Below are 16322 nucleotides of genomic sequence, written 5' to 3'. Positions count from 1 at the left end.
ATTTATATGGTACTTTCAGATTTGCAAAGCACTCCCAACTCCATGAGGGGATTAATTCAGTGATTATTGTTGTCATTTTGTGGACGTCCCAAGGGCCATAGAAAGGAATTTGATTTGTTGTACACATCTGAACTGGGAGTCAAACTCATATCTTTTGTGTCCAGCATCAACCTCTTTCCACGTTCCCATGCTCCCTCTCCAGAAAATCTGACATGATATTATTGTTGTTGTTGTTACTATCATGATTATCATTAGTATTATTATTACTTTATCTCTGTAACTCAAATGAATCTGGTATAATTCCACTGCCATTGAGCCAGGCACATTACAATAACAGTGTGTCATTTTATTTTTAAAATTCAGATAATCTATAAAGTCATTATAACAGCACAAGGCCAATTGTCCAAGTAGATTATAGGAATAGAATTCTGGAGCAGACGTCTGCTGGTGATGTGACAAGGAAACCATTAACACTGTCATTGTTGAAGCCACTGTTTGCTATTTTCCAGTAAGGTTTTTCAACCACTGCATCTATATTTGAACCCCCTGCCTTAACTTTCCTGCCTCTACACCTTTTCTCACACTGTTCCCTCTGCCTGGAAGCCCCTCTTTCTTCCTTTTCACTTATCCAGCCTCAACCAAACCTTCAAAGCTGGTTCAAGTCACACCTCCACCACGAAACCTTCCTTGATTGTACCACCACTGCCCAAGTGATGCCTCACTTCTCTGACTTCTTGCAGAATGTCTTGGCTATGTCACTCACTGGATCAGGGAGCTCTGATAGAGTGAGGCCCCTTCATTTTACAGATGAGGAGATTAAGTGACTTACTCCGTGTCACAAAGGGAGCATCAGAGACAGACAATATCCTTAGGTCATCTAACTCAGCCTCAACCTGAAGTATGAGTCAGTTCCCTTTACCATAGCCCAAAGAAACTCTTCCAGTCATTGCTTAAACCCCACCAAGGACAACACAGTCACTTGCCAAGGCAACCAATTCCATTGTTGGACAGCTCTAGGGGGCAGGAAAGTCTACCTTTTATTGAGCAGGCATCGTATCTATCTAACTTTCAATTAACTTCCCTTCACTGGTCCAACTTCTTCCTTTGGGCTCATAAAATAAATCCATCTATTCCTCCCCATGACAGCCCTTCAGATATTTGGAGATGGTGATCACAGAGGCATAGAATCATGGAATCTACTTGGACAATTGGCCTTGTGCTGTTATAATGACTTTATAGATTATCTGACATGTGAAAGCATCCAGGCCAAACTATACCTTATCAGGAATGTCTTTCATGGCATCCACAATAAGGAATCATCTAGCACCTGTTTGAAGACCTCTCCCCACTCAGTAATGGGAAACCTCACTTGACTTCTAGCAGTGATTTCTCATTCTTATTAGTTATTTCTTCTCGTGTGTGTGTCTCATCACTTCTGAGAGACTGTAAAATCCTAGAAGACAGGAGAGGAGGGAGGTCTTTTTCTCATCTTACCCCCCTCTCCTTATTGTTCCTAGAACACAGCTTTGTATTAAGTATGGCACTTAGTCCATTTTTGCTGACTGATTCAAAAAGGAAGCTTTCATCATAGGATCAAAGACTGAGAGCCAGAAGGAACTTTAAAACCCAAAATGTTAAAGCTAGGAAGAACCTTAGACTATTTAACAGAACAATGCATGTCAGAGCTGGAAATGACCTTAAAGGTCATCTAGTCTAACCCTTCAGTTTACAGAGGAGAAAACCAAGACCTAGAAATGTGAAGTGACCAACCCAAAGTCACATGCGGGGGGCACAAAACCAAGATTTGAACCCAGGTACTCTGATGCTAAATATAGCACTCTTTCCACTGGACCATAGTACTTGTGCCCTTTCCCCTGCTTGATACTTTCTGAATCAGGCAGGAGCAATATTTAAGAGGGAAAGCAATTCTCAAAGTCTAATCCATCCACTACAGTCACCAGAGATTGGGAGATTCTGATGGCTTCCAGAAGGTAGGGAAGGACAGAAGTGTTTCATTGACCTTAAAACCCAGAAGAAGGATGTGGGGGACAGTAGGGAAGGGAAAGAACTCACCAATTCCTAATTCTCTGTTTATAGCACCATCCAAACTCTCAACTCTCAGTGTCAATGGAATCATTTAAATTCATCAACTCCAGCCCACCAGTGTACAAGACTAGGGTTTATTTTTATCCTGGGTTAAAGTTACAGCTGTTAAACAGGAATAAACCATGCTCACTTTTTGTTGCCTTCATGTCATTTCCCAGGTTGCCTAACCTCATGGCCATTTTCCCACTTGAATGGTCTAAAGAGCAAAGTGACTGTCCATATGTCTACTTCATTCATATTAGAAATCCCAAGTTCTCTTCGGTGCACATATAAGTGTATGAGCGCACACATGTGTACGCAGATACAGATACACAATTTGACAAAGACCAAATGGAATATTTAGAAACCAGCACCCTGGAGACAGCATCCTGATTCTAACTCTCCAGCTCAGACAAGTTGGCTGGGGCATCTGTGAAGCAGTGTGAATAAAGCAAATGGAGATTTTGGGATTCACCCAGATCTTCTCAAGAGTTCCTGGCTTTTCCTTGTCTGCATTGCAATCAATCTCAGAATACCCAAACTAGAAAGGACCTCTAAAACCCATTTCATCCAATCCCTCCAGTACACAGGGGAGTCAACGAGGCCCTAAGAAGAGAACCAACTTGTCCAAAGTGAATAGAGAATAAATGACAAAACCGAGACTGGAATCCAGTTCCCCTAAGTCTTTGTACACATGGTGCTGCCTCTCCTGTTTCTTCTCTCCCCAATGCACCACACTGCACCAATTTAAACTGGAGGAGGGGGAGGGACAGAGGGAGATGTGGTCCTTTTGTATCTCAGCCACTCCAGGGATGAATGGACAAAGATGGAAGTGGAGAAGGGGAGAAGGAAATAGATAAGAGGTTCTAAAACTCAAGATCTGTGATTGTAGTCTCACAGTTACTCAACAAGTCACTGGTGAGGTCAGGAATAGGAGCCAGGAGCCCTGATTTTCCATGCTCAGCACTAACCACAAGGCCACACTTCTATCCTCCCTATGAATGCCTGCCTTACTAAGCTTCCTACACAGCAGCAGACCCTGGGAATTAGACGCTTTTTATGTGCTTTATGCATGGATAAAATTAATGCGCCTGGTCTTCATTTCACATCCACCAAGAGTTGAGTATTCTGTTCCTTCAGCCCACAAAGACCAAAATGGAAAGCTGAAAGATTGGAGGTTAAGTACCCTCCGAGATAATAGCCAAAACACTAAAAAATAAGGACATTTATTTTAAAGGACTGAAATTATTAGTTGGTTGGAAACAAGAAAAAAATCCCAGTTTCAAAGAATCACAGATTCACATCAATAGCATCTTTTTCTTTTTACAGATTAAATTTGAGGTTCTCACATTCTGTTATAGGAGACCACAACCTTCCTCTCTCAATCAGGCTGGTGCATCCTGCACCACTGGGATCCCAGCCACATTGGTAAGGGTCAGGGAAAGAATCAAAGAAAGAGAAACCGATCTGAAGGCAGAGTGAACCTTGTCCGGACTCTGACCCAAGCCCTATTCCCTAAATAGTAGAACCATGGACAGCATCACTCTCCCAAGGCTCCCTACCCTCTGTGTGAAAGGCTCGTCCGGGGCTGGGCAAGCTCCTTATCCAGCTCCTCTGCAGTCTATCTGGACACCGATCACCAAGAGAGGTACCTTATTGATCTGCTAGCCAAAAGCACAAATACCACTCCGAACAAACTTACGCACAGGGCTATCCCTAGGGCAGGCTCCTGAGCTAAGCTCACAAGTCCAGGCAAGGGTTAAGCAGCTAGTTATCTGGGCTCGGGTTATCTTCTCATCTCTCATGCCAACCACAGTCTGTAGCTCTCACTCTACACTTCCCAGTTCCCCCACCCAATCAGTTAATTCATTCATCACATTTTGAGAACTGTCTTTTACTTTTAAAGAGCTTATTTTGAGTGTGTGTGTATATAGATATGTAGATATATATTTAGACATGAGGAAATCACACCACCTCCTCGGACACCAAGCAATAATCTCCCTGGGCTCTCCCATTGCCTCTCAGGTGATAAAACACTGCAGATGTGTTAAAAGAGACATGATCAACACAGACACACAAGCACATCACGTCCCCCCTTAAAATCTTTCTGCCCCACTTCCCACCCCGTTCTGATCCAACCCAGCCCACTGCCCCACAGAAAGACACTGAGGACCAAAGGAGGGATGGGAGGGGAAGAGCTACCTAATCTGCCAACACCTTCTGCCCACCCCTCTGTCTTAAGGAAGATGCTGTGTCTTTATCACTCATTTAACAGCTTGGAGCTTCAGCAGGGGTCCCTACAATGAAAATTGACAATCTACCCATCCACTGTCCTCACCTCCAAACCAAACCAACCTCATCGCCCACCCCCCACCCCCACCCCCAAGGCATGCAGGACCCAAAAGAAAAAAAGGAAACACTACTCTACATCTCTGGTTGGTGGCAATGGAAAACTCGGCACAGCTGTCAGAGACGGGATCAAGAAGAGAAATGCTTCCTCTGGTTGCCCTCAGCACAGCCAGGCAGTGTTCTGTCTCTGCTTTCCTGGTTCACTCTCTTCTCCCTTCTCTCTTGCTCTCTCGCTCACACAGGCAACTCTCTGGGACTGCCGGCAGCAGGCAAATAAAGAGCGTCCCAGTGCCCAAAGCTGTAGCTGCTGCCGCCACTGCTGCAGAGCTCTATGCAAACAGCCAAGATGAGGACCAGCAATCTTCCCCCCCCACCCCCCGCAGGGTGAGGCAAGCCTGTCTACCACCCGTGATTTATTTGCAAGATGCCTGGGAAAGGAGGGGGTGGAGGTGGGGCTGGGGCTGGGGAGCTTGAGTGGGGGGAGCCACACACAGATCCTGGGCAGAGCAGAAATGAAGGCACACCATCACAGTTGGTAGAATGCAATGCCACTTCCCCAAAAAAAGAAATAAGAAGGAGAGGTAGTATGGTGTGATGGAAAGAGATCTGAGTCTGAAGTCCAAAGTGGAGACAGCCTGAGTTCAAATTCTAGCTTGTCATCTGCTCCTCAAGTGACCCTGGGCAAGTCTCTTCCCTGCTCCAGGCCTCAATTTCCCCATGAAGGAATTGGACTTCATGCTCAAAAGCCCAAAGATCTGAAATTAAGGAAGCAAACAGACTAGAACTCCTGGAGCAATGGAGACCACACTCAGTGGTGAGAGCTGGAGAGAAGAGAGTGTGAGATGAAGAGAGAGAAGGGAGGTCGGGGGTTGGGATGAGGCTTCATGTTCTCACATGCACACAGAAGAGTGAATCCCTGCCTACCACCACCCAATCATTCTAATATTAGACCCTGCCACCCAGCTCACTGTTACTGTACCTTGTAGCAGTCATCAGAGTCCCCACGCTCCCCCTAAGCTGAGCCGAACTGCTGTTCTCCTACCCTCAAAAGGGAGTTGGAGGGACCAGCCCACCTTCTCTCCTGCACTAAGTCTATGTTCAAAATCTAAGTGGTTTTCTTTCCTTCCTTGAAATGTACCCCTTCTGAGGTTGGATTTCTTCTGCTTCTCATTGGAGCATAACTATCCAGGTAGCCACAGATCTCTGCCCTCACATAGCTAGCCTTCTCTGCTTTCACAATGCGCAGGAGACAAGAGGATGCAGAGTCAGACTGGATAAGTGGTTCATAATCAAGGATGGCTCTGAAAATCTTGCTCTCTCTTTGGAAGACCTTGTACAAGTATCTGGATCCCTTGGATAGCAGACAAACTCAAGATGGCCATGGCCACCTTCAGGCATAAGTAGGACACAAGTTAATTTTGTTCGAAGCCTCTTTCTTTTTAGGTAACTTAATCATAGGCTCACAGATTTAGAGCAAGAAGGGACATTCGAGGTCATCTAGCTCAAACCCTTTATTTTATAGATGAGGAAACTGAGGCCCCAAGAAGGGAAAAGACTTGACCAAAGTCACTCAAAGAACAAGTGACCAAGCTGGGATCTGAACCCAGCTAAAGACTATACTTCATCTCTGAACCCCATGCTCACACATCTACATGTCTAAGATGGACCCAAATAACCAGAAGTCAAGAAACTGGGACAGTTTTCAACTGGTCATCTTACTAGACTTGGCCAAATAACTCAGTCAAGGGCCTTATGGTAAAGTGGAAAGAGACCTAATTTTGGTGTCAGAAGACCTGAGTTTAAACCTCAGCTGTGTTCCCTACCATTTTGTGACCTTGGCCAAATCACTTAATGTCTCAGCTCCTCATCTGTAATAGGAGAGGGTTGGACTAGAAGGCCTTTTAAGTCCCTTTCACCTCTAAGCTCATGCGTCACCTATGAGCCTAAATGCTATAGACAATGGAGAGAAATTGCTGAGGTGAAAAAGCTGGCAACAGGTGGGAAGCTGTAGTTCCCAATGCTCCTTGACCTTGAATATCCATGGGCAGCTATGAGTTCAGAGAAGCATGGGGGAAAATCATGCCAGCCAGGCAACTTTCTATGGTTTAGCTATATATATTTTGTGTCTACTTATATGTGTATGTTTTGTACCCTCTCTGTTGAACCTAAGTTCCTGGAAGGCAAGAATTATTTGATTTTTCTCTTTGTAACCCCAACACTGAGCAAGGTGCCATAGAGGAAGAGAATGATACAATGACTGTTGACTGATTAGCTGGATAATTAAATGTAGGTCTAGGTAGGTTTCCAACTGCTACACAGAGCTGAAGAGGACTACTTTCTGAGAAAGTTTTTTTTTTAAGAACTAAAAGTAGATATGGTGGGCAACCTGACAGAGAGGGCAGCTGAGCTTTTGGAGTAGCTGGGGTCATATTCAGCTCTTCCTTCAACATGTGGCACAGAGTGGTATGAAGACCAATGGCCTGGGGATCAAAAGACACAGGGGCTAGTTTGAACCCTAACACCACAGAAACATGCCATCATCGTCAGTAAGCCGTTTCCCTTCTCTGGGGCTCAGTTCACTCATCTGTCAAATCAGGGAGCTAGTTGGATTGGGCAGTTGGGTGGTACAGTGGATAGAATGCTGGACCTGGAATCAAGAAGACTCACCTTCCTGAGTTCAAATCCAGCCTCAAGCATTTACTAGCTGTGTGACTCTGGGCAAGTCACTTAATCCAGTTTGCCTTGGTTTCCTTATCTGTAAAATGAGCTGGAGAAGGAAATGGCAAACCACTCTACCTCTGCCAAGAAAACCCCAAATGGGGTCATGGAACGTCAGACATGACTGAAATGACTGAACCACAAAAGGTCCCTGACAGTAATGACATTCAGTACTCCTCGGATCTAAATCTGGAAAAGCTTAAGAGAGTTTCTAAACCAGCCACCTCTTATGAAAGATGAGGAAACATGCGGAATTCCCTCCCCCTCCTCAGCGGTGACATTCTGTGTTCTAAGGGCCCTCCTAGCATGATATTCAATGTTTTAAGGTCCCTCAAAGCTCTGACATTTCATGTTCTAAGGCCCTTCCCAAATCTGACATCCTATATTCTAAGGCCTGACATTCTCTGTTCTAAGGTCTTATCCATCTCCAACATTCCATATTCTAACCATACCTACAATCCTATCACTTACTCTGACATTCTGTGTTCTAAGGTCCCCCTTAGCTCTGCCAGCTTTGTTCTCAGGGCCTTTTCTCTCTACAGTTCCAAGATTCTGTGACTCTGTGTCTTTCTGGAGATCCTGTTACTTAGACAATTGTTCCCTTCTTCCCTTAGAGGTCAACTCCAAACTCTTCCTGATCACCCGAGATCCTGGTCATATGTTCACTCTGCTTTAGGGAAGTTATCCCATCCTAACCTCCAACTACCATCTACAAATGCTAACCTCCAAAAGAGAGGTTCTTAACCCGGGTCCGTAAAGTTGGATTTTTAAAAATATGTATATATATTTTGATGACTGTATATGAAAACAATTAGGTTCATTTGTAATCTTATGCATTCTATTGTGTGCATTTAAAAACATGATTCTGAGAAGGGGCCCATAGGCTTCACCAGTCTATCCATGGGGTACACACTGCTAATACAACAGGAACTCTCAGAAAGAGGGGAGTCCCCTTCATGTCTTCTGCTTCCTCAATGCTTTCTTTCTCCAGAGGCTTGCCACCTGGAGTGGGGCTGGCCAAGTGAATTGGCCAGTTCCCCAGCTCTAACCAGGCTGCCTTGGCATGTGGATAGCAGACCCCATGTGTCAGCCTGAGCCTTCTAAATGACATGGGGAGGGAAGATGGATTATGAAGTAGATGCACTGGCTTTTGCAAACTAAACCAGAGGGTCCAGGGCCCTAATGTCCTGTTGTTCAGATCTTCATCTTCCTCTTCACTGCCACTGGAGAAAAGAAGGCCACAGAAGGTCCCTGTCAGACTTCCTGGTCAACATTAAATTCAGTTAAAGTATTCAGAGGTTAAGATACTTGTCCAAGGTCACCCAGGAGGAGATGGGATTTGAAACAAAGTCCAATGACTCCAAATTTGGCTTCTTTTTTCACTATTCCTCCAGTGATATCATGGACAGAGGCCTTGATTTAGGGTTCACACCTTGGTTCTGCTCCTTATCAACCATGGGATCCTGGGGACATCCTTCTACCTCTTTTGGACTCAGTTTCCTCATCTATAAAATGGGAAGGTTGGGGTTGGTGAGCTCTAAGATACCTTTCTGCTCTAAGTCTTACGATCATGTGACACTGTGGTCCCATGAGGGGTGGGATTCTGAGACAGAGTCAGAGGATGAGTTCGAATTCCAGCTTTGCCCAGAGCAAATCTACATTGTTGTGTTAACTTCTCTGGGCTTCATTTTCCTTAACATGGAGGTCTCCCTTCTGGCTCTAAAGCTACTATCTTGTCATCATACATGCACAACCTTGTTAAGTAATTCCTCTTCTCTGGGTCTCTGTTTCCTCACCTGTAAAACTGAACGAGTTGGCTTCAAAGGTATCCAAGGTCTCTTCCAGTTCTAAATCTATGACCTTGTGATCCATTTGGATAAGTCACTTTCCCTTTCAAGGCTTCAGTTTCCTCCCGTATAAAATGAGGGGGCTGGACTTGATGGACTGATGATCCTTTTGTAACCACATTTCTCAGAGGGGCCACAGTGTGATGTCAACTGGAAGTACTGGAGAGCCCTTTATTGAGCCTCCCTAGATCCCCATAGGTACTAATGGGAAGATAATGGAAATTTGTCACCATAAGGACTTCCCCGGGGGGAAGGGGGACGACTCCTTCTACCCATACAGAATGCAACCCTTCCATAACTTTGTACTTCATAGATTCATAGATCTCAGAGCTTGAGGGACATCCAGTCCAACCCATCCTTATACAAGAACTCATTATCTCCTAAGGCAGCCCATTCCACTTTGTGGCAGCTCCAATTTGGGAGAAGTTCCTCCTTCATCTTAAAACCTAAATCTGCTCCTTTGCTAGTAAACTTGAGATAAATTGGAGGGAGTTGCCTGGAGCAGCTGCCACACGGAGCAGCTATTCGCACAGAAAATAAAAGTTAAAGGTGGGATTCAAACCCAGTCCTTCTTGATTCCAAGTCTAGCACTCTGTCCATTATGCCCCACTGCTTTTAATTAGAAGGATAAAAGTCCTGGGAAATGATAGCTTCTTTCCCCACTGCTCACTTTATTCTCTTCTTCCTGCCCAGAAGCCAGAATTCTTAGGGGAATAATTGCCTTGAGATTTTCCAGCAGAAAGGCAAGAGATAGAGCCTTGGGTCACCTCCAGATCAAATCCTGGCCTCCTAGCAACCCTACAAGGGCTCAGCAACCACATAATTCACAGAACCAAAGCATTTTAGAGTTGGAAAAGACTGAGCATAGCATCCATCCATCTACTAGACTGGCCCATGAGGATGGAGATCAGACCTTATCTAGATTCTTTATCTATCCCAGTGTCTAACACAATACACAATGAATGCTTTCTGAATGAACAAATGAATTCACGAGTGAATGAATGAATCAAGCAACAAGCATGGAGTGCCTACTTACTACAAGTCAGGCACTGTGTGATGTCTTTTCAGTCATTTTCAGTCACGTCTAACTCTTTGTGATTCCATTTCAGTTTTGGTTTTTGGTTGTTGTTTTGGGTTTGTTTGTTTTTTTTGCAAAGATACTAGAGTGCTTTTCCATTCCTTCTCCAGACCATTTTACAGAGGAGGAAACTGAGGCAAACAGGATAAAGTCATTTTCCCAGGGTCACACAGCTAGTAAGTGTCTTAAGGTCACATTTGAACTCAGATCTTCCTGACTCCACGCTCAAGGCTTATAAAGCCACCTAGCTGTCCCTTAGCAAAGACAGAAATGAAGCCGTGTTTGTCCTCTGAGTGCTTAACATTCTATCATGCTAGTTAATTAGGGAATCTAGTCTACTCCCCTTATTTTTAAGACTACAAAACTAAGGTCCACCCAGAGAAGTTAAATGACTTCCTCAGCATCACACAGGTGATAAATGGTAGATGTGATACAAACCCAGGCCTCCACAAATTTCTTATACCACAACACAGATCTCCCAAATGGGCCTCCCTCTTTTCCAAATGATCACACCCTCTTATTTAGACCTATTCTCCAGGGCAAAACAGGACAGGCTGGCAGAATTCTGCCTAGGTCCTCTACTTACCACTGAGAGTACTAAAACCAGATCCTTCCTCTGAAGCCTCCAGTCCAGGAGAGGCTTCCTGAGCTTCTGCCCCTGGGCTTTCCGTCAGAGACTTTGGGACCAACTTCTCTGAATCAGATTGAAGGGAAGAGGACCTGTAGAGGAGAGAGGAGAGCTGACTCAAGGCTTTGGCCCATCTGCCACCATCCCCTCCTCTCATCTAAAACCCCCCCTGGACATTCCATCATCAATAACGTGACGGGGGAGGAGCATGGTAAGGCTCCTTCTCCAGAAAACAAATAATCACAGAAGATCGGGAAGAGGCAGGGCCAGGAAATGGAGCAAACAGATGGGGAGCAAGAGAGAAGATGGATTGCTGGGGTCCAAGGCTGGGCTTTGAGCTCAGACAGCTCCTTCCCAATGGGAAAGCCCATTAGCTGCCTCCAGGCAAGAGAAAAGGCTGCTTAATAGACAGGATTATGCAGGGAATGATGGGGAAAAGAAAAATTTCTAAAGACAAATGAAGTCAACAAGTACTCCCCCACCCTGCTCATTAGACTGTAAACTCCTTGAGAGCAGGGGCCCATTCTGTTTTTCCTCTTTGTATCTCCAGGGCCTTGCACATAATAGGTGTTTAATAAATATTTCTGAAATTAATATCAAAGGATCAGAAAACATAGGACTAGGACCAGAAGAAATCTTAGGGGCAATCTAACCCAACTTCCTCACTTTACAGTTGAGGAAACTGAGGCCTGGAGACATTAAATGACTTGCCTGACATCACACAATAAGTAGCAGAGCCAGGATTTATATCAAAGTCCCCTGACTCCAAATCCAGAGCTCTTTCCACTAATGATGATAATATCAATTACCCCTTAAATTTATTTAATGCTTTGAAGTTTGCAAAGCATGGTACATATATTGCCTAATTTGAGCCTCACAACAATCTTCAGAGGTAGATGCTATCATTATCCCCATTTTACAGATGAAATAGTTGAGGCCAAGAGAAATTAAACTATTTACCCAGCATTATACAGATAACAACAATAATAATGATAGCATTTATATAGTGATTTAAGGTTTGCAAAAATTATCTCACTTGATCCTACCTAGGATCAACCCCTAGGAGGTAGCTACTATTTCCCTCATTTTACAGATGAGGAAACTGAGGCAGACAGTGGTGAAGTGACTTGCCCAAAATCATATAGTGTCTGAGATAAGATTCTAACTCAGGTTTTCCTGATTCCAGGTTCAGAGTTCTATCCACCATGCCAAGATACCTTTCTTGAAGGAGTGTTTATTAACCAATCACCAAATGTAAGTTGAGCATTTATTATGTGGCAGGGGATTATACGGCTTGTTGTTAAAGTCCCTTTATAATTGAGGAGTCCAGTTTGCTCAAAATAGGGGTATTCTACACTGATGCAGATTGCAATGCTCCCTCAGTTCACAGAGAAGCTTTAGACTCTAAGGCTTAGAGAGTTAGTTGCCTAAAGCCAAGAGAAATTGATTTCTCTTTACTTAGCTAAGGAATGTCAGAGACAGGATTCAAACCATTAATAAAAACCGTCAAAGAAATATACAGAAGCCCAGTGGAGAGCACTGGGCCTGGAGACAGGATGATCTGAGCTCAAATCCAGCCACAGATACTTACTCACTGTGTGATCCTGGACAAGTCACTTAACTTCTATCTGCCTCAGTTTCATATCAATAAAATAGGCATAATAATAGCATCTGCTTCCCAGTTGTGAGAATCAAATGAGATAATAATTGTAAAGCACTTAGCACAGTGCCTGGCACATAGTAAGCATGATACAAATGCCATTATTATTATTAAAAGAAATAATAAAATATAAATTTCCTGCAACAAGCAACTTGCCACATATCTTGAAGAAAGCAGAACCAAATAAAATAATAATCTGTATGAAGTTCCTCTAGTTCTGGATATATATACACACACATACTTATATACACACATATATGTGGTACATATATACATACATATCTACACATAAATGCATACTTATATACATATATGCAAGCATATATATGTATGTATGCAGATATACGAAATATCCCAAAATTCTTAGTGTAGTTTTGAGCTATCAAAACAATCATCACCATCATCATTCATATAGGGATTTAAGGTTTGTATTATGTTATAGTTTGGTTGAATACATCATAATAAATATTATATCATACAACATATTATATTATTACATATTAAATAAACTAAACATTATATTACAGCATAATAGCTTAAAACTGCACTAAGAATTTTGGGGTGCCCTGTAGATGTACATGTATACATACATATGCATATGCACATACACATATACACATATCTACATAAACATACCTATACATGTGCATGTACCTATACAGACAATACACATATGCACAATACATACACACACATATACATATGCACACATATAGATACAGATACAGGTTAGGGCTTGACCTGTGGTTTCATTGACAGAGAGACTTCCAGATGAAAAAACTCTTGCTACCAACTGTTGAGCAACTTATCCGCTAAGGGAGTAGCCAGGGGCACAGAGAAGTCACATGACACCTTGCCCCCTCCAGGGGCAAGACTGGAATCCAGGCCTCTTGATCCTAAGTTTAGCTCTCTATTCACTGTCTCTTATCTCTTGCCTTTCACACTTAAGACACTCTTGTAGAGCTAGATGAAAAATGTTTGTTGATGCCAAACCTTAAACCGGCCCTGATGTCCCCAGTTCTAAGGCCCCTCTCAGCCCTGACATCCTGTCATTTCTGAAAGAGAAAGGAAGAAGGGAGTGGCAGAGACAGACAGACAGAGACAAAGTCAGAGACAGAGAGATACAGAGGCAGAAACAGTGAGAGAGAGCAAGGGGGAGGGAGAGAGAGAGAGAGAGAGAGAGAGAGAGAGAGAGAGAGAGAGAGAGAGAGAGAGAGAGAGGGAGAGAGAGAGAGAGAGAAAAACCCTAGGGGCCAGAAAAGCCTCTCTATCCAGCATGTCAGCAGCATCTGGGCTGTAGGCCTTGCCTCTCTCTCGGGCACACTCAGAGCTCACATCTCCTAGGCAGCCCCCAATAAGCTCTTGCCAGAAGCTTCTGTCAGGCCTAGATAGCATTCAGCAGCCACCAGCCCAGGGCCTTGGGTCCTTGGGCTACAGAGGGTAACAGGCCATCCCTCCTTCCCCTGCCTGGGACAGATGTGCCAGAGGCAGGATCATTGGGGCCATTGCTGAGAAGGCCCTGGCCTGACTTCCTCTCAAACAGGAAAAATACCAGTGGCTATCATTCCTCCAGTACTTTTACAGTTTGCAGTGCTTTACTTACAGAATGTCTCTTGATCCTCACAATAGCCCTGGTCAGAAGGGGCTGTTAGCTTCCTCACTTTAAAGATGGGGAAACTGAGGACCCTGGTAGTTAAGTGACTTGCCTGGACTCAAATAACTGGTAAATGTCAAAGGCAGAATTCACACTTAGCTCTTCCTGACTTTCCAGCTCCAACATTCTATTAACTCTACTACCTCTAGACTATTTCTCTTGGTCTCTCTGCCCATCTAAACATCCCTTTCTTCCTAAACTGCTAGGACCCCTGGTAGGTCCCCAGGGTCTTCCACAGTTCTGGCTCTATCTGAGGGCGATGATCTGAGGGACATGGGGAAGGGCCTTGCCTCCCCTCAGGAACTGATATTGCTGCCTGACATCCCATTATTAGAGTAAGTCATCCCTCTGGCTTAGCAGCATCCTCTGGGGCAAGTGAAATGAGGCTGGGGACTGAGGTAGGTGGGATACATGGGAGTCACCTGCATCCCTTCCACTTCTCCACACACTTGCTTTCCAGGCACACTGGTAGGGGTGGTGTGGGTGGGGATTTCTGGGTGTGTCTTTCTCTGCCCTTTTCCTGCCCCTCCTCCTGTCTACTCCTCTTCTGGAACCCCTTATATCTGGAATCCCAGTATCGAATGACAAAATATGTGTAAATGCTTTGTGAACTTTAAAGGACTATACCCAGAGGCAGCTAGGTAATACGGTGCTAACAGAGAGCTGGGTTTGGAATCAGGAAGACCTGAATTCAAATTCAGCCTCTGACACTTACAGCTGGTAACCTAATCACTTTAAGCTCTGTCTGCCTCAGTTTCCTCAGCTGTAAAATGGGGATAATAACAGCACCTACCTCCCAAGACTGTTGTGAGGATTTAATGAGATAATATTTGTAAAGTAGTTAGCACACTTAGCTGCTTCTTTTCTTTTTTTAACTCTTCCTCCATATCATAGAATCCTCTGCCTGGATTCTTCTCTCAATCAACAAGTGCCTACTATGTGCTAGGCACTGTACTAACCTCTGGGATAACAGAGATAAAACAGAAATAGTCCCTGCCCTCAAAGAGCTTGCATTTTAACTGAGGAGACAATGTGTTTATACATAGAAATGAGATACAAAGTAGTACGAGATAGATACAAAGAGTAGATAGAAGATAATGTCAGAGGACAGGATGTTAGCAGAAGGGATGGGAGGGGCAGCAGGAAAGCTGGGAACTGAAGGAAAGCAGGAAAGCTAAGAGGCAAAGGTGAGGAGGGAGTGCACTCCAGGTATGGGCTTCAGTCACTGCAAAGACAGGGAGGTGGGAGATAAAGAGTTCTGTATGAAGAGCAGCAAGTACGACAATATGGGAAGGGGAAGCCTGGAAAGGCAGGAAGGGGCCAGGTTGGAAAGAGCTTTAAATGCCAAACAAAGGAGTTTCCATGTGATCCCAGAGGAAGCCATGGGATTTCATTCCATGCCTGAAGAGGCTCTCTGGCACTTTTCCTGTTTATAGTCCTTCTTGCTTTGGAGATCTCATTCCTCATCCATATGGAGGGTTGGTGGGCTGCTCTAATTTGGCTCAGTCCTAGCAGCCTTCCTCATTGCCCCATTTCTTCCTCCATGGCTATCTCCAGTTAAGCCATGGGATCTTCCCATAAATACATCAAATAAAAATGTTTCCAACATTGACTGGCCCATCTCATTCTTAAGCCCCTTTAAGGCTCGCCAATGGACCCTAGTGCTGATGAGATATCTGTTCTGGCTTACCCAAGGCCAGTCAGAGAGGAGGCCTGGTGACAAGATGGGAAGCAATGTGGGTAAATCAGAACTGAGACCCCAGGAAAAGAGTTGGTGGCCTAGAGATCCCCAGGCCAAGGAAGAGGAAGATTTTATCCGCCCTCCACGTACTGAGGAGGAAGGAAGAAGAAAACAAACTATAGCAGATATAGGGTAGGCAGGGGACCCAGACCCCAGCATAGGTGAGATTTATGTAGAACTTGACAAATACAAGCATGGGATGGACTGATTTCTCAGGTTTGAAATTCCCTGTTCCAGTAAGCCAGTCATCAGTAGGCATTTATTAAGCACTGTGTCAGGCACTGTACTAAGCATTAGGGATACCTCCCCTCGCCCTCCCCCCACACACAATCACCACCGATGCCTCCAAAGAGGTCATGGTCTAATGGGAGAGACGGCATGTAAATAACTACTTACATATAATGGGTTATGGAAGGGGAAGTGGAGCAGGTCTAGTGAATGCCCAAACCACTTAAGATGGCATCGCTCATGTGTAACATGCTAAGGGACTACTTCTGGGACACTGAAGGACAAGAACAGTGGTCTATCACATGGTTGGGAAGAATGTTTCCACTGGCTGCCG

The 16322-nt window shown here is 44.4% G+C and overlaps 1 protein-coding gene across 5 annotated transcripts in view; it reads right to left on the bottom strand.

Moving 5' to 3' along the window:
• Window positions 1–10792, bottom strand: part of RPH3A (rabphilin 3A) — a 171760-nt gene extending 160968 nt beyond the window's left edge. For 3 of the 5 annotated variants that reach the window (XM_020978074.2, XM_078154324.1, XM_078154323.1), the window contains exon 1: window positions 4514–4795. In XM_020978074.2, the coding sequence (XP_020833733.1) occupies window positions 4514–4515 (2 nt within the window). In that variant the 5' untranslated portion in view covers window positions 4516–4795. Of the gene's footprint in view, window positions 1–4508; window positions 4796–10663 lie in introns of those variants that run through there. The other 2 variants (XM_078154322.1, XM_078154321.1) reach the window with 2 other exon arrangements.
• Window positions 10793–16322: the final 5530 nt, after the last annotated feature.

Source organism: Phascolarctos cinereus, unplaced genomic scaffold, assembly GCF_003287225.1.
Source record: "Phascolarctos cinereus isolate Bilbo 61053 unplaced genomic scaffold, phaCin_HiC Scaffold_4;HRSCAF=312, whole genome shotgun sequence".
Classification (NCBI taxonomy): Eukaryota; Metazoa; Chordata; class Mammalia; order Diprotodontia; family Phascolarctidae; genus Phascolarctos; species Phascolarctos cinereus.
This window is presented reverse-complemented; position numbering and strand designations above follow the sequence as displayed.